The sequence below is a fragment of the Nerophis lumbriciformis genome, linkage group LG09 (genome assembly GCF_033978685.3).
Source record: "Nerophis lumbriciformis linkage group LG09, RoL_Nlum_v2.1, whole genome shotgun sequence".
Lineage (NCBI taxonomy): Eukaryota > Metazoa > Chordata > Actinopteri > Syngnathiformes > Syngnathidae > Nerophis > Nerophis lumbriciformis.
In genome coordinates, this window is record NC_084556.2 from 7054365 (window position 1) to 7079979 (window position 25615).

Below are 25615 nucleotides of genomic sequence, written 5' to 3' on the forward strand. Positions count from 1 at the left end.
TTATTGAAGTCAGACTAAGTAAGACATCACTGAAAAAATTGTACGCAAGCACGGTAATAAAATGTTGATATAACCAACCTTGATGGAGGTACACGTTGCATGTCTTGTAGTTTGCCTTCTGGTTAGATGATGTCTTTCTGCAGGCGTTTAATAACCTTAAAAAAAACCACACTTTTATAACAAAGAACCTTCTAAAAGGAGCAGGTGCTTACATTTTTGTGTAATCTCCTCGAGTTGACTTCATTCCTCACATTATTACTTCTAACCATCCGTCCGTTAAACGCGCTCCATGGCAGCCAATCTTCTGTGCGTTGACAGCTACTTCTTCCACTGAGGGCCACAGACAGACAAATCAAAAGATGCGGGGGCCGTTTCGGTATTTTTCACATCCAAAACCAGTATCATATGGGTTTATACCTTCAAAATGTGTAAACAAAAAACTAACTTGCTAACATTAGGATATTGACCATAACATACTTAACAGTTAGCATTAGTGGTCTACATACAACACATAAAAACAAAGATATGTTTCAAAGGGCCAATTTATTTCAGGCCAGAACAAATTGACAACACTATTTTAAATAGCTGCAACATAACATACATAAGTAACAAACAGCATACTAACACTAACCACGTTAAACCCAGATTCCGATCTAACAAAGGTCTTAACTCATTCTCCTTCTATGCCACTTCAATATGGAATGCACTCCCAACAGGTGTAAAAGAAAGGGCATCTCTATCCTCCTTCAAAACCGCACTAAAAGAACACCTCCAGGCAACTTCAACCCTAAACTAACCAGTGTTGGGTTAGTTACTGAAAAACAGTAACTAGTTAGTTACTAGTTACTTTATTTCAAAAGTAACTCAGTTACTAACTCAGTTACTTACACCAAAAAGTAATGCGTTACTGTGAAAAGTAACTATTTAGTTACTTCTTCTACTCTTTTTTTTTAAAGCTCCCATTAATGCCCTTTTAGCCTTCATTTTAGTACTGTTATTGCACTGGAGAATAATACAATCTGTTGATCAACTTGACATACATTTGCATCACTGAACTCTGCTAAGCAATGTGCTCTACATACAACACACAAAGACAAAGATATGTTTCAAAGGGCCAATTTATTTCAGGCCAGAACAAATTGACACAACTATTTTAAATAGCTGCAACATAACATACATAAGTAACAAACAGCATAATAACACTAACACTAACACTAACACTAACCACGTTAAACCCAGATTCCGATCTAACAAAGGTCTTAACTCATTCTCTTTCTATGCCACTTCAATATGGAATGCACTCCCAACAGGTGTAAAAGAAAGGGCATCTCTATCCTCCTTCAAAACCGCACTAAAAGAACACCTCCAGGCAACTTCAACCCTAAACTAACACCCTCCCTTCCACATAATACCTCTTCGGATTGTAAATAATCAAATGTAGACACTTTTTCTTATACTTTCTGATCTCTCTCTCTGTGTCCACTACTTGCTGTACATATCCTACCAAGTCAGATCTACACTGTTCCAATGTCCATTTCTCTGATGATGCAATTGTTGTTGATACCAACCAAACCTTAAGTGGACCCCGACTTAAACAAGTTGAAAATCTTATTCGGGTGTTACCATTTAGTGGTCAATATAAAGTTAAAAGTTAAAGTTAAAGTACCAATGATTGTCACACACACACTAGGTGTGGCGAAATTATTCTCTGCATTTGACCCATCACCCTTGATCACCCCCTGGGAGGTGAGGGGAGCAGTGGGCAGCAGCGGTGGCTGCGCCCGGGAATCATTTTGGTGATTTAACCCCCAATTCCAACCCTTGATGCTGAGTGCCAAGCAGGGAGGTAATGGGTCCCATTTTTATAGTCTTTGGTATGACTCGGCCGGGATTTGAACTCCCAACCTACCGATCTCAGGACGGACACTCTAACCACTAGGCCTCTAATATGTACTGTACTGTGCAATCTACTAATAAAAGTTTCAATCAATCAATCAATCAATGTCATCTATGGTTTGTCTTGTATGTCAACCGCACCTGTATTTTCGTCATGCTCCCGTGTTTGATTACAATAAAGCTATAAGAGCCTTGCTCCAGAGCAGGGTTATTATTTATGACATAGCCGAGTTTGGCCAGCTGGGAGCAGCAGAGAAGCTGACAGTGATCCAAAGCAGGGCGGAACAATAAAGACCATGATGAAGACGTTTGTAATGAGAGAAGAAGAATGCTGCCTTCAGGTACGATACGAAATATGAGGAGTTGGTTGCAGACAGACATTGGATGACCAAGATTGGAACATTCGAATGGAGCGTGTGTGTTACTTATATGCGTGTTTGTTAACAATAGCACCAACCGGAATGTGATAGTTTGCGTAAATTCAATTACAGCTTTTGCTGGATGTCATTCAAACGTCCGACTGTTCATGAAGGCAGCAGTAAAGAAGGACGAAGGCACACTGGTAACGCTGCTGTTACCAAGCTATTAAATGCTCAGCTTTATCCTCCGCGTCGACATTGTTCGCCAATATGCGCTCGAATATTAGTGACAACACTATTTCGATTTGCGTCTGGTGTCACTGAGGGCATTTTCAAGGATTCGCCATGGTGCTCTTCAACGAGCCGAGCTAGCCTAGCTTAGCCAAGCTAGCTGACTCTTTCTTCGTCGAGCTAAGCTAACAGGCTAGCTGTTGTTAGCATCGAGCTAAGCTAACAGGCTAGCTGTTGTTAGCATCGAGCTAAGCTAACAGGCTAGCTGTTGTTAGCATCGAGCTAAGCTAACAGGCTAGCTGTTAGCATCGAGCTAAGCTTACCGAGGCCCGGTATGGCGATTGTGTCTGGCTCCTGTGCCCGGGTGAACGGCTCCAGGAACGGGCCCTCTGTCTCCGCAGTGACTCCGTCCGGCTCCGTTGGCCAGTCCCAGCCCATGATAGCCGTGTGGGAGTGGCAGGACGACCAGGGCCACTGGCGGCCGTACAGCGGCCAAGTGAGCGCCCACATCGAGCGATGCCTGTCACCGCGGGGACACCGAGGCGGCGCGCCGGGCACCACCACCATCTCCCTCGGACAGTCTGACCCCGGCCTGTCGCCATATCTTATCGACGTGCCGAGCTTGAAACAGTTCAGACAGGACACAGGTGAGTCTTATTAAACATTCGCCTCGAGTTGTATTGTACATGTGAAGGCCTGTCAAACACGGTAGTTTATTTAGCATGTTGTTGTTGTTGTTGTTGTTGTCATCGGAATGTTCTCACAGCTGCTCCTCTGGATCAACCTGCAAACCGTAAGTGGCATTATTAGCGTCAATCAATCAAAGTTTATTTATATAGCCCTAAATCAGGAGTGTCTCAAAGGGCTGCATACATACTTGCCAACCTTGAGACCTCAGATCTAGGGAGATATTCAAAAGGCCCGCTGGGGGGGTGAAATTATTTTTTCCAATCATTTTGGAACTTGCAAGCGTACTTCTTCTTCTTACTCGTCATCGCCATGTCTCTTCTTCTGCTTCGTCCCCTTGTTCTGTTCTGATTCCCACGCTTGACTTCGAGGTGTACCGTATTTTTCAGACTATAAGTCGCTCCGGAGTATAAGTCGCACCGGCCGAAAATGCATAATAAATAAGTCGCATTTTTGGGGGAAATTTATTTGATAAAACTCAACACCAAGAATAAATGATAAATGGGTTGTACTTGTATAGCGCTTTTCTACCTTCAAGGTACTCAAAGCGCTTTGACACTACTTCCACATTTACCCATTCACACACACATTCACACACTGATGGAGGGAGCTGCCATGCAAGGCGCTAACCAGCACCCATCAGGAGCAAGGGTGAAGTGTCTTGCTCAGGACACAACGGACATGACGAGGTTGGTACTAGGTGGGGATTGAACCAGGGACCCTCGGGTCGCGCACGGCCATTCTTCCACTGCGCATAGACATTTGAAAGGCAATTTAAAATAAATAAAGAATAGTGAACAACAGACTGAATAAGTGTACGTTATATGACTCATAAATAACCAACTGAGAACGTGCCTGGTATGTTAACGTAACATATTCAAATAACTATAACATATAGAACATGCTATACGTTTACCAAACAATCTGTCACTCCTAATCGCTAAATCCCATGAAATCTTATACGTCTAGTCTCTTACGTGAATGAGCAAAAATAATATTGGATATTTTACAGTAATGTGTTAATAATTTCACACACAAGTCGCTCCTGAGTATAAGTCGCACCCCCGGCCAAACTATGAAAAAAACTGCGACTTATAGTCCGTAAAATACGGTAACCGTTATTTAAGGCTGAAACGACGCGTCGACGTCATCGGTTACGTAAATACATTCAGCATTGGTACATCCCTTCAAGTGTGGGATAAGCACAGCGAAAAAAGCAAAACACTTGACAGTTGTTGTATGCACACTGTGTCGAGCGGAAATGGCCTATCATAGCAGCACAACGGCTATGAAGGAACATTTGAAAAGAAAACACCCGACAGCGTTCTTGCCATCACCATCAACTAGTCAATCGTCCGCGTGAGTATACGTTGTCATCATTACACAAAAACATGAATGTGTCATTTGTATCTGCGTTGTAAATTCATAAACTAAAACACTGTTTCGCTCTGAGAGGCGCGTTTGGCGTGCCTGTTCAGTGTTTACAAAGACGCGCTCCTCTTTAACTCTAACGTTAACTAGTTGTGCAAATACCTTTTACAACATTAACAGTTACATATACTATGTACAAACCAACAATTAACTTTCACTTTAATCATACTATCATTGTTGTGTTATTAAGCAAAATAAGCAATACTTTTACTTTTGTTGAAATGTTTACACTGTTACAGAATATTTCCTTTTGCACTTTTTTGTATTGGATGTTTATCTTTATTTTTGCACATTTTAAAGCAAAATAAGCAATACTTTTACTTTTGAAATGCTTATACTATTGCAGAATATTAAGATTTGCACTGGATGTTTACTTTTATATTTGCACATTAAAAAGCAAATAAGCTACTTTTAATTTTGTTAAATGTTAAAAGTTTTAAATGTTTACATTGTTACAGAATATTTTGTCATGTTGTTGTCAATGTTGACTGAGTGGCCATACCTTTTTTTTTGTAAATAAGTCATGCCTTTTGAAAAAACTGGCCTAAATTTATTTTTTCATCTTCATTTTAAATAAAAAAAATAATCGGTAAAAGGAAAAATAATCTATAGATTAATCGAAAAAAATAATCTATAGATTAACCGATTAATCGAAAAAAATAATCTATAGATTAATCGATAGAAAAATAATCGTTAGCTGCAGCCTTACCGTTATTATTGTCCAGCTGGAAACGGCGCCCAGTGAAGGATAGGGATGATGATGTTCGTTAAGAAATTATCAATGTCGATGCAATTAGCGAATCCTCTTATCGAATCCAGAAAGGTTGTTGTGTGCGCACTGAGTTCCAAAAGCCATAGATGTTATGTGACTGGGCCGGCACGCTGTTTATATGGAGGAAAAGCGGACGTGACTGAGGTGTATACCTGCTATACCAGCATGCGGACGTGACTGAGCCTGAGGACAGGCTGTCCTCAGTCACGTCTGTATGCTGTCCTGGACAGCATGCGGACGTGACTGAGAACAGCATGCGGCCGTTAAGGGGTGAAGGTTTCAGGTGAGAGAGGACGCTAAAGGCACGCCCCCAATATTGTTGTCCGGGAGAATTTCGTGAGAATGGTTGCCCCGGGAGATTTTCGGGAGGGGCACTGAAATTCGGGACTCTCCCGGGAAAATCGGGAGGGTTGGCAAGTATGGCTGCACAAGCCACGACGACATCCTCTGCTCAGATCCCACATCGGGGCAAGAAAAAACTCAACCCGATGGGATACAATGTGAAACCTTAGAGGGGACTGCAGATGTGGGGACCCCCCCGCCCCCTGGGCGACCGGTGCAATGGACGTCGAGTGGATCTAGTTAATAGTGTGAGAGTCCAGTCCATAGTGTGGGATCATGTTGAGTGGAGACAAGTCAGCAGTGCAGAGATGTCCCCAACTGATGTACAGATGAGTGGTCCACCCCGGGTTCCGACTTTAAACAGCTGGCGCCTCATCTTTGGTCACCTAACAACCTCTCCACGCAGGGGAGGGGGGAAGAGCAGAAAAGAGACGGCAGATCAACTAGTCTAAAAGGGGTCTATTTAAAGGCTGGAGTATACAAATGAGTTTTAAGATGGGACTTAAATGCTTCTACTGAGGTAGCATCTCTAACTGTTACCGGGAGGGCATTCCAGAGTACTGGAGCCCGAATAGAAAACGCTCTATAGCCAGCAGACTTTTTTTGGGGCTGTGGGAATCACTAATAAGCCGGAGTTCTTTGAACGCAGATTTTTTGCCGGGACATATGGTACAATACAATCAGCAAGATAGGATGGAGCTAGGCCGTTTAGTATTTTATACGTAAGTAGTAAAACCTAAAAGTCACATCTTAAGTGCACAGGAAGCCAGTGCAGGTGAGCCAGTATAGGCGTAATATGACCAAATTTTCTTGTTCTTGTCAAAAGTCTAGCAGTCGCATTTTGTACCAACTGTAATCTTTTAATGCTAGGCATAGGGAGACCCAAAAATAACACGTTACTGTAATCGAGACGTAACGAACGCATGAATAATGATCTCAGCGTCGCTAGTGGACAAAATGGATTTTAGCGATATTACGGAGATGAAAGAAGGCTGTTTTAGTAACACTCTTAATGTCTGAGTCAAACGAGAAAGCTGGGTGGAAGATAATACCCAGATTCTTTACTGAGTCGCCTTGTCTAATTGTTTGGTTGTCAAATGTTAAGGTGGTATTATTAAATAGGTGTCGGTGTCTAGCAGGACCGATAATCAGCTTCTCCGTTTTCTTAGCGTTGAGTTGCAAAAAGTTAGCATCCATTGTTTAATTTCATTAAGACATGCCTCCAGGTGGCTACAATCCGGCGTGTTGGTCAGCTTTAGCTTCAAATCTACCTTTAAGTTGAAATATTTCCATTTGCAATCTCCTAAAGACACATCAAACCTTTTGTGTTTTTCAGGAAAAACAAGGTCAGTCCGACGCTCCCTGTTCGCCCAGTCCTCAGGTCTGGGCAGTGGCGTCTATTGGGAATGGGCCAACGATGAAGGCGCGTGGACCCCCTACGAAACTCGCACCTCCATCCTCCTGGAGCACAGCTACCAGGCCCGACAAGGCACGGCCGACCTGGGCCCGCATGGCTACAACTACATCGTGGATCTCACCTCGCTCACTCAAGTGAACAAGTCGTCGGGTTTCAGGCGGCAGGTGCGGAGGCAGTGCAACCTGCCCTACCCGCTGGCCTCCTTCGGACCCCCGGCCATCCCCTCGGGACCCGCGGCCGTCCCCTCGACCGGCTCCTCCTGCTCCTGCCAGCAGTGTCTGAACCACAGCGGCACAGGACCTATGCCCAGCCGTACACGGCATTCCTTCTCGTCGGGCAGCCTGAACCGACCCACACTTCAGGGACCCGGGAGGGCGATGGCCGCTCACCCGACTTCAGTGTACTCGCCGTACCCCCGCCGCCCACTTTCCGTTGGGGGGATGTCGTGGGGGACCCCATGGCCTCCGCCACCCTCTGCTAGCCATCTGGCCGCACCCCATTTAGGCAGCTCTTCTAGTGCCAATGGCTTAAGGTTGGTTTCTTTACATCTTTGTTGACTAATCCACCTTTTCCTCATTCCATGTTTAGGGGTGTTTATTTACACAAGTACAGAGAGCACCAGGCATTTATTAGGGGTAAGGTTTTTTACAGGGACACATTTATTAATTCAACATTTAATATAGTTTTCAATTTATTTATGTAATAGTTGTACTCGATCCTGTATGTGAAATATAGTAAAATAATCAAAGTACTAAACTATAACCCCCCCAAAAAAGTGTTACATTTCAGAATGTATACATTTTTGGTTAAAATAATTCATAAAACATTTGAATAATATATATATACATACTTTTTTTAAAACTAAAAATAAAAGTAATGCATCTGTCTTCTATATAGCAGCTGAGTCCAAAGTGTGGCCCGGGGGCCATTTGCAACCAGCAGCTATTTTTTTTTTTAAAGGCCTGCGGTACATTCTTAAAATACTATTATAAAAAAAAAATTAAAAAAAAGTGGAATTAAAGACCAAACCAGTGCAATATAATGAGAAAATGTTGCACTAATAACACAAAGCTGCCATGACGGCAGTTTTATTCTTTAAAACTGGCAATGCTAAAAAGATAAAAACCCTATTTTGGATCCCCTAGACCGGGGGTCGGCAACCCGCGGCTCTAGAGCCACATGCGGCTCTTTAGCGCCGCCCTAGTGGCTCTCTGGAGCTTTTTCGAAAATGTATGAAAAAAGATGAGGGGGAAAAAATACATTTTTTGTGTTAATATGGTTTCTGAAGGAGGACAAACATGACACAAACCTCCCAAATTGTTATAAAGCACACTGTTTGTATTAAACATGCTTCACTCATTCGAGTATTTGGCGAGCGGCGTTTTGTCCCACTAATTTTGGCGGTCCTTGAACTCACCGTAGTTTGTTTACATGTATAACTTTCTAGGACGTGTTTTATGCCACTTCTTTTTCTGTCTCATTTTGTCCACCAAACTTTTAACGTTGTGCATGAATGCACAAAGGTGAGTTTTGTTGATGTTATTGCCTTGTGTGGAGTGCTAATCGGGCATATTTGGTCACTGCATGACTGCAAGCTAATCGATGCTAACATGCTATTTAGGCTAGCTATATGTACATATTGCATCATTATGCCTCATTTGTAGCTATATTTGAGTTCATTTAGTTTCCTTTAAGTCCTCTTATTTCAATTTATATCTCATGACACACTATCTGTATGTAATATGGCTTTTAATTTTTTTTGCGGCTCCAGACCGATTTGTTTTTGTATTTTTGGTCCAATATGGCTCTTTCAACATTTTGGGTTGCCGACCCCTGCCCTAGACCTAAGTCAGATTTTTTTTTTTTTACTGTAATTGTTCAAAATTAATAATGAATCAACAGCAATGTTAGTAAACCATTTTTTACTTCAAATATTCCAATTTGAAATTTTTTTATGTGGAAATAATTGTATATTTTGTGTTTTTGCCATAAAAAACAGGGGTTTTGTTGACAAAGGGGGCATACAAAATAAAAATAAAAATGTATGTCAACGGATAGATCTGAAGTTGAGCTATAGATATTTTTGGCATTAAAAGTAAAAAAAAAAAAACTTTGATTTTTACATACTTTAATGACAGAGACCCTTTTGGGTCCCCAGGACCTTTAACATTGACCAAAATTGAGGGGAGCCCTAATGGGATTAAAAATATAAAATTGTGCAGCCCTCACTGGAAAAAGTTTGGACGCCATTGTTCTATAGTATAATATAGTCTGTCACTCACTGAGCGGTAGAAAGTTCACTTGAATTTCTTTTAATAACGTTTCCCTTTTGGCAAGGTCCCTTATGAAACACCTGATTTTAGGACCGTGCCTTAATAAAGGAATTAATATGCACGTCACTTACACTTTTTCCTTCAGGCGGTCTTCATCATGTAAAGCACGTCTTCCTGTGGATGGACAGTCAGTCAGTGGGCTTCATTATCATTGCTGACACCTTTTCTCCTTTTGTCTGTGGCTGACAAGTGATCCTTTGAAAAAAGGAAGCGTGCCCACGCTTGTTATTGCACGTGCCAACACAGAATGTGGCCTGAAACAGCAGGAACAACACCGAATGTTTCTTTATTTCCTGCCGTTTTTCTCCACTTAGATGAATGATCATTAAGCAGTTATTACTGTGCAGTAAATTCAAAAGTAAGACTTACCCAACTCAGCTGAACATACCATAAAACTAAAATAAATGAGTGTCTTTGCTACTAATTTGTACCCTTACCTGATTGGCTGTTGATCAGCAGGAAAATGAATAGCTCAATTTAGGTATTCACGAATAACAACAACTTTAATAGTGGACCTGCTTGATTGTTTTTTAACCGACTTGTTTTCTCGTCCTCCAGCGTTCCTTCCATTCCTGTGCAGCTGAACGGATCGACCAGCGTCAGCTCGGCCCTGGCAGGTACACAAGTCGTTAACTTGGCTCCTCTCACTCCACTCTCCACCACATTTCTAGTGTATTCACTGCGATCTTTAGCAGGGTTTTATGTTGTGTGCCACTTCTATCTCCTGCTTTGGTTTCGTTGAGTGTCAGCAGAAGAGGCTTTTGAGCGATAATAACGCGCAGGCGGCCACACAAGCATCCTCAGACAGAATTCATGTTCCACCTCCACTCAGGAGTCATCTTTGTCCTGCGACAGAACAATGAGACATTTATGGTACATGGACATGAGAGACTGTAGGGCTGAGTATTGACGAGGACGATACGCATCTCGATATTCTCTCTAATTCAGTGATACATTTTAATTTATTTTAAAACACAAGTTGTGTATATGTACACTAGATAACAGTAATAATTCATCAGACAGACTGAGTCAAATCAAGTTATTTAAATGATCAATTTCCATTTATTACATCCGTACAGAAAGTATATCAAGTTTCTTGCCAGTCAAATCTAATTTTTGTTTTAATTTTTTTTTTTTTTAGAAATTGATCAAATCAATAGTTCCCAGTTCTAACAGACTGTAGAGAACACTTTACATTGTAAGACACTTTCTAGATTGATTAAATTAAAATAGTTTTATTATACATAGGGAAAGATAACCAGATAATTAATTACTAAACACAAATAATACATTTTATATTTACGGTACTTATAAAAATATTATGGGGGGAAAAAAAGTAAAACATGATTTCAAACATAATTTAAAAAGTTAGGACAAAATAAATACATTAGAATAAAAATACATTATTAGCCGAATGATTGTGGAAAAAAAGCTCTGGTTAAGAAAAAATAATGTTAGTTATAAATATTTACTGCGCAACAACAAGATGAAGTACATTTAAATAATGTTTATGTTCAACATGTTAAAATGTATCATCTAGCTAAACCTCTTAAAGGGGAACTGCACTTTTTTTTTTAATGTTGCCTATCGTTCACTATCATTATGAAAGATATGATGACGGATATATTTTTTTAATGCACTACATAGTAAATACATGCTATCAAAAGTCTGCTTACAATGGAGCCTATGGTAGCCACTGTATTCTGCCTATAAAGCCCTAAAAAACATCCAAACACATCATTAAGGTTGTATATACATGATGTAAGTATATATGTAATGTAGTAAAAGGTACATTCATAATAACATTTAATGTTTACATATTTTATTCATGTTAAGCATACGCGGTGCATTAATTTAAAAACTCATCACGATTGCTTTTTTTTTTAATGAGAGCCAACAAACATAATAAAACATCACTTACTGTACAAGGCCTGCTGTCATTAGGATGCCGACTGCGAGGATCTTCATATATTCTCATTTAGATGAAGAATGACCCATAATCCTCGCGAAGAAAAGAAGAGTGGAACCAAGCCTCTTTTCGTGTCGTTCTCGCCATTCCATCTGTCTATCGAAGTGTACCAACTAGTCGGAATACATACTCATCCTCCTACTATCCAGGGGAGAGGCATGATTTATGATCTACAATAAAGTTTGACGAGCAAGGAAACGAGGAAGCAGCTGATCATGTCAACATTGGCACACAAGCTTGTGATCACGGTGCTGCTATAAATAGTTTGTCTGCGTTAGCGCTTATAATAACAATATCACTAATACTTGGTTAATATTCAAGTCACGAAATGTAAATGGAGTATTGTTGGCGCTTATTTATTGAGTTTTAAAGGCGGAAGGCGGGTTTTAAAGGAGCTCCCATTGGCTCCGCTGTAAGCAGACTTGTATTTACATTTATTCACGAGTTAGAATGCCTTTAAAACATCCATCCGTCGACATGTCTTTCATATTGATTGAGATCGATAGGCAAAATTAAAAAAAAAAGTGCAGTTCCCCTTTTAAAAGAGTCACATGGATATAACAATGTTAACAGAGTAGAAAACAGACAACTAAGAGTGAATGTATTAATACAGGTAGTCAAATATGTATATATGTAGTCATACACCAAACTTGTTTACTTTTGACGTCGCAGCCAAAAGTTGTCAAATAGTGAAATTTAAACCACTGAGCTTGTTTGGAAGTATGTTGTATTGATCAGATTTCACCTGATTGCCAAACTTGTTTGTAAGTATGCACAACTTTGAACTAATTAAAAATTCAAAAGTAGTTTACGGTCGCAGTCGCCGCTCCATCTCATCCCTTTTTTTTAATTTCTTCCTCTCTGCTCCAACGGCTCTCAACCCTCACCTATACCCTCCTCCCCGCTTTGCCCTCCCTTGCCACCAACCCCGTTCCAGGCATGGCCTCCATTTTGATGTCAGCGGTCGGACTCGGCGTGCACTTCACCACTACCGCCCCCCTCCCGCAGCCTCCTCCGCCGCTACCACCGCCGCATCAGCATCTGCCGCTGCCAGCGCAACAGCACCCGCAGCAATTCTCTCTCCCCCCTCTTCCTGTCCCCTTCCCCCCCGCCAGCAGGCCCAGCAAGCCCCCCAGCAGCAGCAGCAGCAGCAGTTCAGTTAGGAGAGCCAAGAGGCAGCACAGGAGAGGTAGATACCGTCCACACCTGGAGGACCTTCCATTGTGTCTATCACATCCGCCATGTTGCTTTGTGCTGCTCACTAGCCTTCCATTTTCTACACCAAGGGGCGGGTGGCGCATTCCTTCTAGATCAATTCGGATTAAAAATGTCGAAAAATGCATTCAAGCCATCCCTGAAGAGCAGCAGGCTGCGACCCAGCATATGAACAAACCTAAAGTGGAGTACTAGACTCAAACAGAGGACCTTTTTGCTGAGGCAGCAGCACTAACCACTTGTCCACCATGACACCCGCCCCCGTAAAAGGGAAAAGGCTTTTCCTTCCATCTGTGTTCTCATCTTTGCATGTTCGCTGTCCTCGTACGCCGCCCTCCCCCCACTCTTTGCTTGTGTGCAATATATTGACTTTTAAGGTCGAAATGAAGTTCCGAAGGAGAACTTTAACCTCGTCAGAGTCCGTAGCCCCAAAAGGCAGTTATTAACGTACAGCTATTTCCTGTTGCAGCATCCGCTCAGAGAGCCGAGGAGGTGATCCGCCGCTACATGGAGGTGGTGCCCGGCGTACCAGATGAGGTAACCATCCAGTCCCCCTTTTAAAGTACCAGTACAATGGAAAAAATGTTGACTTTACATTGAAGGGGTTATCATAGGGCTGGGCGATATATCGATATACTCGATATATCGCAGGTTTGTCTCTGTGCGATATAGAAAATGACTATATCGTGATATTCGAGTATACGTTCTCACGCAGTTGCTTTTAGCTGCTGGCATTACACTACAGGCTCTCCTCGCTTTTTCCTGTGTCTCCTTCTCACAGACAGACAAGCGCACCTTCTTACACACGTCACATACTGTCACGTCATACGTCACATACCGCAGCAAAGAGGTATGGGTAACGTTAGCTGTGATGCTAGCGGAGTGGTAATACGAGAGAGAGAAGGTGCGAATCTGGTAACAAATGAAGGAATAATTAATTTCCCCCCAAAAAAGCAGGGGGTCCATCGTCTGGCGGTGGTTTGGCTTCAAGTGGGAATATGTCGAATAGACAACCGTAATTTGTCAAGTGTTGGGCAAAAGCGTTGCTATAAAAAATAGCATTACTGCTAATATGTAGCATCATTTGAAAAGTCACCTGCTAGAGAATGAAGAGTGCATGTCAACATCTCCGTTCGGTGCCACACGCCCACACCATCAAAATGCCGAGGCAAACATTTCCAGATCAACACCGTATGAAAAAAATAGTGATTTTTTTAGTTGTGATTTCTTTCTCTGCATGAAAGTTTAAAAGTAGCATATATTAATGCAGTATGAAGAAGAATGTTTTAATGTAGACACATAGAATCATCATACTCAGGGCCGGCCCGTGGCATAGGCCGTATAGGCAAATGCTAAGGGCGCCGTCCATCAGGGGGCGCCACGCCAGTGCCACAAATGTTGGAGAAAGAAAAAAAAAGAAAAAAAGTTGGTACTATTATTTCTAAATACAAAAAATAATCCCACGTTAATTAAAATGCAAAGTAAAGCCTATTTAATAGAAATATTATTTGTTACAACATTACGCCCCCCCCTCCTCCCCCCGCACGGTGCGCCCCCTCCCTTCCCGTGTCATGACTCTTTTTGGACGTCACCACATCAAAAAATCAACACAAGATGCCAAAACTGTCAGGTGCCCAGGGAAGAAAAAAGAGAAAAGAGGAGGAGGAGAAACGAGAAAAGACAGAGGTAGCAGGTAGGTAACGTTAGCCTACATGAAATTATTTGTCTGTTACAGAATGTGATAGTAACCTGGCTTTTTAGCATTAAGCTAATGTTACATGATTCGGCAATTGCTAATCAATAAATAGCTAGTTGTGTTTTAACGTCGGGTTAATATTGTGGAGGGGGCTAAATTGTTATGGAAAATAATAATGTATCGTTAAGTAATTACAGTACTCCCACCTTACATTCCTCAGGGACATTTCTTTCTTTCTTTAGTTTATTTCGAACATGAACACACTTACATCATAATACATCACACAATTTCATATCATTTCATTTTACATCATGCCCGAAAAGGAGTAGGAAGAAACAAAGCTTATTTAAACCTACCCCTTTCCCACTTCAAAGCGTTTACAAATATATAGAATAATTTACTGACATTTTTATATAATAAAATAACATCTATGAATTAGTATACAACAGTTTTGTACTATGTAATTAATTAATTCAGTCATTATTAACATACTGAGATGAAGAATATCTTATTTTCAATAAGGTTGAACGTATTTCTCATAATTCTTCTTTTTTGTACTCTGTAAGCACTATTATTTTGAACAACCTCTTAAACTGGATCATATCAGTACAATTTTTAACTTCTTTACTTAATTCATTCCATAATTTAATTCCACATACTGATATGCTAAAAGTTCTAAGTGTTGTACGTGCATATAAATGTTTGTATTAGATCTTTTAAGCAGGTGTTTTTTGTTTACATTGTTATTGCCTTCTGGTTTGCTAATGTTTGCCCTGCAGGTAATCATCACTTTTCCACCCCTTTATATATTAGGTATAGTTGTAAGTAAAAAAAAAAGGTCAAAGACAAAGCTATTCGGGTTCTTGTGAGTATATACACTTCACTGCCGATGTGGGGGGGCGCCACCTAAAATCTTGCCTAGGGCGCCAGATTGGTTAGGGCCGGGCCTGATCATACTGCTGTGATTATATGCATCAAGTGTTCATTCAAGGCTAAGGCAAAATATCGAGATATATATCGTGTATCGTGCTATGGCCTTAAAATATCACGATATTAAAAAAAGGCCATATCGCCCAGCCCTAGGTTATCATATGTAATTTATAACACCAAAAAACTTACAAAGTTTGCAAGTAAATAGATAAGATCAAAATAATATAAACCTCACTAAGATTCCCACACCTTAATGAGCATGAGCAGTCCCACAGTTCCCTTCAACAACAACTACTACTACTAATCATGTAGACTTCATGAGAGACAACAAAGACTACATTGGGACAAATGATTATCCAGAACCTAAGGAGGATGAGCTACAAGTTTTAGAAGCTGTGTGCTGAACAGATCCAGCTTTAGTGAAACACTAAGCATCATGTAGCATTATTGCTAAGACATACAAACTTTGAACATAAACAATCACTTACTGTACAATGTCTGCTCTCACTGGGATGCAGACTGATGGGATGTTTATATCTTCCCGTTTAGATGAAGAATTAATCATAATCCTCACGAAGGGTTAAAAAAGTTTCCACGACGAGCGTCTTTCACGTGTCTTTCTGGCCATCGCCGGGTAAAAGTTTAATGTCAAAGCTGACCAACTTCTCGATTTATGGCCACATCCTTCCACTACCCAAGTGACAGGCATGATTTATAATCTAGAATTAACTTTCACCAATTTTAAGGCGATGCAGCAGCTCACCGGCTCAATATTTCAATATAGCCTTCTGTCATCACTACGCCGTTAAAAATAGTTTGTCTGCGTTAGCGCTTATACCGTAGTTTTTTTTCCATAGTTTGGCCGGGGGTGCGGCTTATACTCAGGAGCGACTTATGTGTGAAATTATTAACACATTACCGTAAAATATCATTCACGTAAGAGACTGGACGTACCAATAGAAGAGGAAGCGGCGCATTGTCTACCTTTGGAGTTGGCAGAGTTATTTAGAAGCGACACTGAGGAAGAAGATTTCATGGGATTTAGCGATTAGGAGTGACAGATTGTTTGGTAAACGTATAGCATGTTCTATATGTTATAGTTATTTGAATGACTCTTACCATAATATGTTACGTTAACATACCAGGCACCTTCTCAGTTGGTTATTTATGCCTCATATAACGTACACTTATTCAGCCTGTTGTTCACTATTCTTTATTTATCTTAAATTGCCTTTCAAATGTCTATTCTTGGTGTTGGGTTTTATCAAATACATTTCCCCAGAAAATTCGACTTATACTCCAGTGCGACATATATGTTTTTTTCCTTCTTTATTATGCATTTTCAACCGGTGCGATTTATACTCCGCCGCGATTTATAATTCACGATATCTCTAATATTCAGGTCACGAAATGTAAATGGAGTACCGTATTTTTCGAAAATGCATGCATAATGAAAGAAAACAACATATATATGTCGCACTGGAGCCCGGCCAAACTATGAAAAAAAACTGCGACTTATAGTCCGAAAAATACGGTATTTTGGCCGTTGTTGGATGTTTACTTAGAGGGCTTTGTGGGCCCCTGTTGACTTTTGCTAATGCTTATTTATTTAGAATGCATTAAAAAATAAAAATGTGTTCTTGTCTTGCATAGGGATTGTGAATGGTAAACAGCACATGTAATTCCAGTATGTTGACTATGGTTCCAGTGCAGAGGAGTTAATCGTGATGTCGTCCGATCTCGAACGCACGGAAATTGCATATTCAAAATGCTGATATAATAGATGATATTTTCACATAATTTCCAGATTGGAAATATAATTGATATTGGTTCAACGTATAAAATGAAACAATTCCGCATATAAATAGCATTTACGTTGCCATGATACTGCTACCGTATTTTCCGCACCATAAGGCGCCCTGGGTTAAAAGCCGCGCCTTCAATGAACGGCATATTTCAAAACTTTGTCCACCTATAAGCCGCCCGGTATTGTAAGCCGCATCTAACTGCGCTAAAGGAATGTCAAAAAAAACAGTCAGATAGGTCAGTCAAACTTTAATAACATATTAAAAACCAGCGTTCTAACAACTCTGTTCACTCCCAAAATGTACGCAAATGTGCAATCACAAACATAGTAAAATTCAAAATAGTGCAGAGCAATAGCAACATAATGTTGCTCGAACGTTAATGTCACAACACACAAAATAAACATAACGCTCACTTTCTGAAGTTATTCTTCATTCATAAATCCCTCGAATTATTCTCCTTCGTTGTCCGAATTGAAAAGTTGGGCGAATGTGGGATCCAAAATGTCGTCTGGCGCTGTCTCCCTGCCTCCCTGTCTTGGTGAACGTCACGTGTGTTCGCATTCTGTCATCCACTGTTCCCACGCAGTTAGCAGTCTAGCTTCGAATGCCCTGTTGACACCAATATGTAGCGGCTGGAGGTCTTTTGTCAATCCACCCGGAATGACGGCGAGTATTGAATTAAGCGCGTAAGCGTGTCTCTTAATGTGATGTTATGAGCTAGCAAATATAACAACTACACTACCCAGCATGCAACGATAGTGACGAGCATGCGCGGTAGCCCTGAGAAGCGTTGTTGTATGCTGGGAGTTAGAATGTGGTTATGAGCACATGTGAGTAAACGTTGAGAACTCAGTTAACACGCCTCGTCTGCATTATTTATAATTAGACAGACAACACACTTAATAGGAGCCATTTTGGGGTCTTTACATAAACACACAAATGGAAATGAAACGTCACATATCCCAGCATGCACCGCGCGCTTCTTCTACGGGGAAAAAAGATGGCGGCTGTTTACCGAAGTTGCGAGACCGAAACTTTATGAAAATGAATCTTAATATTTATCCATATATAAAGCGCACCGGGTTATAAGGCGCACTGTCAGCTTTTGAGAAAATGTGTGGTTTTTAGGTGCGCCTTATAGTGCGGAAAATACGGTACTTTAAACATGTCTGTGACTGCAGGACTGCATCATCTGCATGGACCAACTGTCCAATCCATCCGGCTACGAGACCCCAGCACCGACAGAGGAGGGCGGGCAGAGCATCCCGCCGGCCGCCGTGGGCAAGTTCATCAAGTGTGGACACACCCTGCACATGCTCTGCATGCTGGCCATGTACAACAACGGGACCAAGGTACGGACCAAACACCACGATCCCTCAGTAAAATCCCCAAGCACTCAGTAATCGTGTCGATCGCTCAGGACGGCAGCCTGCAGTGCCCCTCTTGTAAGACCATCTACGGCGAGAAGACGGGCACGCAGCCTTTGAAAGGCAAGATGGAAATTTACAGCATCGCTCAGGCGCTACCAGGACACCGGGACTGTGGCACCATTCAGATCATCTACAGCATCCCGCCTGGAATTCAGGTACACGTCTAGACCATTAATCAGAATGAAGCACAATCTGGTATCATCATCATCATCATCATCGCCGTGTCCTGCTTTCAAGGGTCCGGAGCATCCCAACCCCGGACAACCGTTTACGTGTCGAGGATTCCCTCGGTTCTGCTTTCTGCCAGACAGCGACAAGGGCAGGAAGGTAAGTCCAACACTGGCTCCACTGCGCAACCAATGTGTTCAAATATTCATCACTTTTAAATGGTGCTTCGTCCATGCATTGCAAACATTGCTGAGGATGTGCCCATCCAACGGCCACAGAACAGTATCGGACGAGTTTTATGAAAAAGTATGCGATTGTCTTTTAATGCCAATATCAAACATCGATCCTCTCTGGCTATTATTGTATTTATTTGCAGTCACGTAAGCGGAGGCCAGATCCATCCATGAATTGGTGGTGTCGATATCAAGGGTAGTATCAGTATATGAGCACAACTACCGTAGTTTTCGGAGTATAAGTCGCTCCGGAGTATAAGTCGCACCGGCCGAAAATGCATAATAAAGAAGGAAAAAAACATATATACTGTAAGTCGCATTGGAGTTTAAGTCGCATTTTTGGGGGAAATTTATTTGATAAAAGCCAACACCAAGAATAGACATTTGAAAGGCAATTTAAAATAAATAAAGAATAGTGAACAACAGGCTGAATAAGTGTACGTTATATGAGGCATAAATAACCAACTGAGAAGGTGCCTGGTATGTTAACGTAACATATTATGGTAAGAGTCATTCAAATAACTATAACATATAGAACATGCTATACGTTTACCAAACAATCTGTCACCCCTAATCGCTAAATCCCATGAAATCTTATACGTCTAGTCTCTTACGTGAATGAGCTAAATAATATTATTTGATATTTTACGTTAATGTGTTCATAATTTCACACAAGTCGCTCCTGAGTATAAGTCGCACCCCCGGCCAAACTATGAAAAGAAAATGCGACTTATAGTCCGAAAAATACGGTATATTTTTATTTTGTTGTTTACAAATTGAGAGAATAAGTCCCTGGACAAAGGAGGACTTTGAGGGCAAAAAGGGTCTAAAAGTAGTTTTTACTTTTGTTTACTTAGTGTACTATTGACTTTGTGTTGCTTAGACAAGTCAATGCAATACAAAAGTTTAAGTACTTGAAATATCGTGTGATTGTTAAATTGCCAAAAGCACAATATACCTGCTCAGTGGCCTTGTGGTTAGAGTGTCCGCAGGTCATGAGTTCAAACCCCGGCCGAGTCATACCAAAGACTATAAAAATGGGACCCGTTACCTCCCTGCTTGGCACTCCGCATCAATGGTTGGAATTGGGAGTTAAATCACCAAAATGATTCCTGAGCGCGGCCACCGCTGCTGCTCACTGCTCCCCTCACCTCCCAGGGGGTGGAACAAGGGGATGGGTCAAATGCAGAGGGTAATTTCATCACACCTAGTGTGTGTGTGACTATCAGTGGTACTTTAACTTTTAAATACATACCAAAATGAACAGTTAATACATTTGATCGGGATCAGCTTTGGTATCGGCCAATCTCACTCATGGATGATTGGTATGGCAACATTCCTAATGAGCACCACAGTTGCCAGGCACAAGGTTCTATGGGTGTAGTTAGGGCTGCAACAACTAATCGATTATAAAGGGGCGGCATGGCGTAGTGCAGGGGTGCTCACACTTTTTCTGCAGGCGAGCTACTTTTCAATTGATCAAGTCGTGGGGATCTACCTCATTCATATATATCATTTATATTTACTTATTTATGAAATATATGTTTTTGTTAACAAGTTAAAGGTGTTTAATGATAATGCAAGCATGTTTAACACATAGTTAATATTGTTAATAAATTAAAGGTGTTTAATGACAATACAAGAATGTTTAATACATATAGTTAATATTGTTAATAAATTAAAGATGTTTAATGATAATACAAGTATGTTTAATACATATAGTTAATATTGTTAACAAGTTAAAGGTGTTTAAAGATAATACAAGCATGTTTAACACATATAGTTAATATTGTTAACAAGTTAAAGGTGTTTAATGATAATACAAGCATGGTTAATACATATAGTTAATATTATTAATAAGTTAAAGGTGTTTAAAGATAATACAAGCATGTTTAACACATATAGTTATTGTTAACAAGTTAAAGGTGTTTAATGATAATACAAGCATGTTTAACACATATAGTTAATATTGTTAATAAGTTAAAGGTGTTTAAAGATAATGCAAGCATGTTTAACACATATAGTTAATATTGTTAACAAGTTAAGGTGTTTAAAGATAATACAAGCATGTTTAACACATATAGATTCCTTTCTTTCATGAAGACAAGAATATAAGTTGGTGTATTACCTGATTCTGATGACTTGCATTGATTGGAATCAGACAGTGGTGCTAAAAACGTCCGCATTTTCGAATGGAGGAGAAAAAAGTCCTCCTTTCTGTCCAATACCACATGAAAGTGGTTGGTTTTTGGCATCTTATTTGTCCAGCTTCCGTACTCCTTTGTATACACTTTACAAGAAATACATTGTCGGCAAACTCCGTAGCTTGCTAGCTTGTGCACGCCAGCTTTCTGAGACTCTTGTTTTGTTAGCGCAACTGTGCAGTCGGTCTTTGGAGTTTTGACAACAGGTACGGCGCCAGAGTCTGTTGAAATAAAGTGTTTCTCGCCTTCCAGTCGGTAATTTTAATGAGCTGGCAGCAGCCAGCGTCATCTCAGAAGACCCTCAGGTGCCGTGAATGTCAATCAAGTGACGAAAGTGACGTCATAGTGAAGATTTATGATCGCTCATTTTTAGGACTATTTTTTTAATGCCTGGCTGATGATCGACTGACACACCCTCCGAGATCGACCGGTAGCTCGCGATCGACGTAATGAGCACCCCTGGCGTAGTGGGTAGAGCAACCGTGCCAGAAACCTGAGGGTTGCAGGTTCGCTCCCCGCCTCTTACCATCCAGAAATCGCTGCCGTTGTGTCCTTGGGCGGGACACCTCACCCTTTGCCCCCGGTGCCACTCACACCGGTGAACTGAATGATGAATGATAGGTGGTGGTCGGAGAGCCGTTGGCGCAAATTGCAGCCACGCTTCCGTCAGTCTACCCCAGGGCAGCTGTGGCTATGAAAGTAGCTTACCACCACCAGGTGTGAATGAATAAAGTGACTTTGGGTACTTAGAAAAGCGCTATATAAATCCCAGTTATTATTATTATTATTATAAAAATAGTTGGCGATTAATTTAGTCATCGATTCGTTGGATTTATGCTATGCGCATGCGCAGAGGCAATTTTTTTTTATAAACCTTTATTTATAAACTGCAACATGTACAAACAGCTGAGAAACAATAATCAAAATAAGTATGGCGTCAGTATGCTGTTTTTTTTTTCAATAAAATACTGGAAAGGATAGAAATGTAGTTTGTCGCTTTTATCCGATTATTAATCGATGATCAAATGAATGGTTAGTTGCAGCCCTAGGTGTAGTTCTAGTCGTAGTACTTTTACACCTATCATTCACCTACTCAGTGGCCTAGTGGTTAGAGTGTCCGCCCTGAGATCGGTAGGTTGTGGGTTCAAACCCCGGCCGAGTCATACCAAAGACTATAAAAATGGGACCCATTACCTCCCTGCTTGGCACTCAGTATCAAGGGTTGGAATTGGGGGTTAAATCACCAAAAATGATTCCCGGGCGCGGCCACCGCTGCTGCCCACTGCTCCCCTCACCTCCCAGGGGGGTGATCAAGGGTGATGGGTTAAATGCAGAGAATAATTTCGCCACACCTAGTGTGTGTGTGACAATCATTGGTACTTTAACTTTAACTTAACTTTTCCTGACGCACACTGCGTGTCACCAAAGGTGCTGGAGCTGCTGAAGGTGGCGTGGATGCGGCGCCTCATCTTCACCGTCGGCACGTCGAGCACGACGGGGGAGCCCGACACGGTGGTGTGGAACGGAATCCACCACAAGACCGAGATGATGTCCAACCTGTCTGGCCACGGCTACCCGGACCCCAACTACCTGGACAACGTTCTGTCTGAGCTGGCCTCTCAGGGCGTCACCGAGGACTGCCTGGGAAGCAGCAGTTAGTTCAACCCGCTTCCACTCCTCCGCCATGAAGGCGAGCATTACGGGGGGAGGAAGAAAAAAAACAGCCTTCTGGAAGAAGGCGGCGCCGGCTACATTCCTGCTCATATTCCGGGAGAAGATAACAGCTGAGTAAACAATTTGCTTCTACTTTCCTTTTGTCCGTCACGGGCTTCATTCTTATCCCCCCCGCCCTCACTGACTCGGTCGCCATGACGACAGCACGGGGGATACAAATCTCATCAAGCACTTTAGTTGTGACATCAAGCTGGCGTGCGTTCCGGTTTAGGGCAGTCTACTTAAATTGGTTATGCAATTTAAAAAAAAAAAAAAAAGCGTAGCAAAGCTAAGTCTTAACAATACTTGATGTGACGTCATTCAAACGTAGGAAACAAAAGAAGTACTCTTAGTGGCTAACCTGGATGCAGGGCTTTCATGCACTCGTCTTCACGGAGACAAACCATGCTGGGATTTAAAGAAGAAAGGAAAGGTTACGTTAGATTCTACATGGTGACAATCAACTTCCTGTACTCACATGAGTTTGTGTTACTCTGCTCTGTACGCCAACACTAACACTGAAAAGTCTGCAATAAAAAAGCATTCATGGGAAAAAAAAAAAGGACCACTGCTTTGGTTTCATTTCCTGGTGACAAGAGCAAAGAAGGCATAGACCGTGCAAGGCAACACATTTTTTTTTATTGTTGAAAAGGCCTAACTGGCGTTAAGGTACAGCATCTTTAAATGGGGGTTAGTCGTCACAGAGTAACATACCATTCTTTCCTCGCATTTGATACATTCTGCTTTTTTTTTTTTTTTAACGACATATCATACATGTTAATGTGGCGCTAACATACAGAGGCTGTGTATACTGAAGCAGCCTGTGTGGGCAGGTTCCATACAGTGGATATAGGAAGCAAGCTGAGCAAAAAAAAAAAAAAAAAAGAAGACAATTGTGGTAAAAAAATAAAGGGCTTTGAGTCAAAATGGCCGGAATGACTAATCAGTCTTTATCAGACGTTAATGTTACGGCAATGAAGGATTTATTTCAATAGGGTTTGGTCCTCTGGAGCAACTACATTTAAAATAACAGTTGTTTTTACAATGTAAAAAAAAAAAAAATGTGACTAGTTTTTGTAAAACTTTAAAAAAAAAAAAAAAGAGTAATGTGTATAATAAATAAATATACAAAATATTTTTAAGAGATTTTTTTTCTTACAGATTGAAAAAGTCAAAATGGCGAAAATGAATACAATTAGTTTTCCTCTATCAGTTTATGTACAGTATAAATATATATTCTGGCATAACATGACTTATTTTTAGTAGGTTTAGTCATTTGTAATAAGAGAAAAAACATAATTGTAACTTGAGGAGCAACCCACATTTAAATAAGCAGGTTTTTATAACATGACCAGTCATTCCATCCATCCATTTTCTACCGCTTGTCCCTTTTAATTGTAAAACTTTGATTAAAAGTGACTTACTGTATGTGTATAATTACATTAAAAAAAAAAAAAGTATGTCAAGGGCATCTTTTAATTTGTGAGTCAAAATGGCCAAAATTTCCTGTTGACTTTTTCATAATTTTCAGGCAAACTTTAAATCTATGGCAATACATTTTAAGTTCAGTGTTTGATTTTCCTATTTTCACAACACAGTTACTGTTCAAACTGTCATGTTAGTGGCCAAAAATAATAAATATAATTGGTAAATAAAACCTCTGCCTTTGTTTTTAATGTATCCTTAGGCCTACTATGCTACAGTATTTTAATGTTGGTCACTATGGTGGTACTTGGTGGAAAAAAGTTTGCGAACCACTGCAATACATGATTTGTATTAGTATGTCTGGGCAACTAAATTTCAAATGAGTATGTATATTTCATTTATTAACAACCCTGTAGAAATAGATTTTAAAGAGCAAAAATATATGGAGACATTTTTTAATGTAAATGTTGGGAATCAAAATGGCCAACATATCTTCGGTGTACTTTATATTTCAATATTAAGGTAACATATGATTTACATGTGTAAGTTTTGATCCTGGAGAAAAAAAATATTATTATTTGAGTAAAAAAGGTTATTCAAAACCTGTCCAAAAACCAATCAAAGTACAATATTTGCCTGCAGCCCCTATTTTGGTCACCCTCATACTTTAATTTATTATATTTAGTTTATTCTAAAAAAAAATAAAAGAAAATGCTGACTTTCTATATCCACTGCATGTGTGACTCGCAGGCGCCCCCTAGCAGCAAGCGGTAGTGTTGTCGTCTTCCACAGATTACTTTTTTTTTTTTTTTATACATCCCTGCACATAATGTTATAGTTCAATAAATATAATAAATAAAAAGTACAAACATTTGAATATGACGGATGTAACTGTGTCAGTAATACATTTTTTTGCGGGCCGTAGTTTGTTAACGCTTCAGGTAAGTTAGACAAAAAAAAAAACAACAAAAATGATTACCGTCTTTGCAATACAATCGGACGCCTTTTCACAAACCTTCGCCACCAAAATGTCCACCTGGAGATTGTTCTCGACGCAGTGACGGGGGTCCATCTTTTAGGCCCGACGTTAAATCGGGGAACTTCAGTAATTGACTTTGCCGGGAACCTGCATGTTGACGCCGCTGTAGTCCACCATGTACATTGGCCACTGCTGCAACCAACAAGGGCAGCTATTATCGACACAAACAAACAGGACTGACTTCAACTTAAAAGGGACACGCACCATTACTGGAATCTGATTGGTCGACGGTGCCAGCTCGGAGGAGGCGGGCACTCGATGGCTCTCCTGGACTCGTTTGCGCTTCCGTCGACTGGTGGAGGCGTCGCCTGCTGCTG

At 40.8% G+C, this 25615-nt stretch overlaps 2 protein-coding genes across 6 annotated transcripts in view; one reads left to right on the forward strand and one right to left on the reverse strand.

The window, feature by feature from the left end:
• The first annotated feature begins 2220 nt into the window (after positions 1-2220).
• Positions 2221-23569, forward strand: dtx2 (deltex 2, E3 ubiquitin ligase). 2 transcript variants are annotated; one of them, XM_061962731.2, is made up of 9 exons: positions 2221-3133; positions 7055-7667; positions 10027-10085; positions 12375-12626; positions 13122-13189; positions 18268-18438; positions 18507-18671; positions 18754-18843; positions 22550-23569. In XM_061962731.2, the coding sequence occupies exons 1-9, from the start codon at positions 2821-2823 to the stop codon at positions 22778-22780; spliced, it is 1962 nt and encodes a 653-aa protein (XP_061818715.1). In that variant the 5' UTR covers positions 2221-2820; the 3' UTR covers positions 22781-23569. The 2 variants fall into 2 exon arrangements, with proteins under 2 accessions (XP_061818715.1, XP_061818716.1); XM_061962732.2 differs by lacking the exon at positions 12375-12626 and having other exon boundaries at positions 2224-3133; positions 22550-23565.
• Positions 23454-25615, reverse strand: part of gtf2ird1 (GTF2I repeat domain containing 1) — an 80915-nt gene continuing 78753 nt past the window's right edge. The window contains exons 26-27 of one of the 4 annotated variants that reach the window (XM_061962730.2): positions 25503-25612; positions 23454-25430 (exon numbers count right to left, since the gene is read on the reverse strand). In XM_061962730.2, the coding sequence (XP_061818714.1) occupies positions 25362-25430; positions 25503-25612 (179 nt within the window). In that variant the 3' untranslated portion in view covers positions 23454-25361. The other 3 variants (XM_061962729.2, XM_072913775.1, XM_072913774.1) reach the window with 3 other exon arrangements.

Coding starts and splice junctions, on each gene's coding strand:
- dtx2 (XM_061962731.2), top strand. CDS start 2,821: ATGGCGATTGTGTCTGGCTCCTGTGCCCGGGTGAACGGCTCCAGGAAC. Junction 7,668..10,026: donor TCTAGTGCCAATGGCTTAAG/GTTGGTTTCTTT, acceptor CTCGTCCTCCAG/CGTTCCTTCCATTCCTGTGC. Junction 18,439..18,506: donor TGTACAACAACGGGACCAAG/GTACGGACCAAA, acceptor TCGATCGCTCAG/GACGGCAGCCTGCAGTGCCC.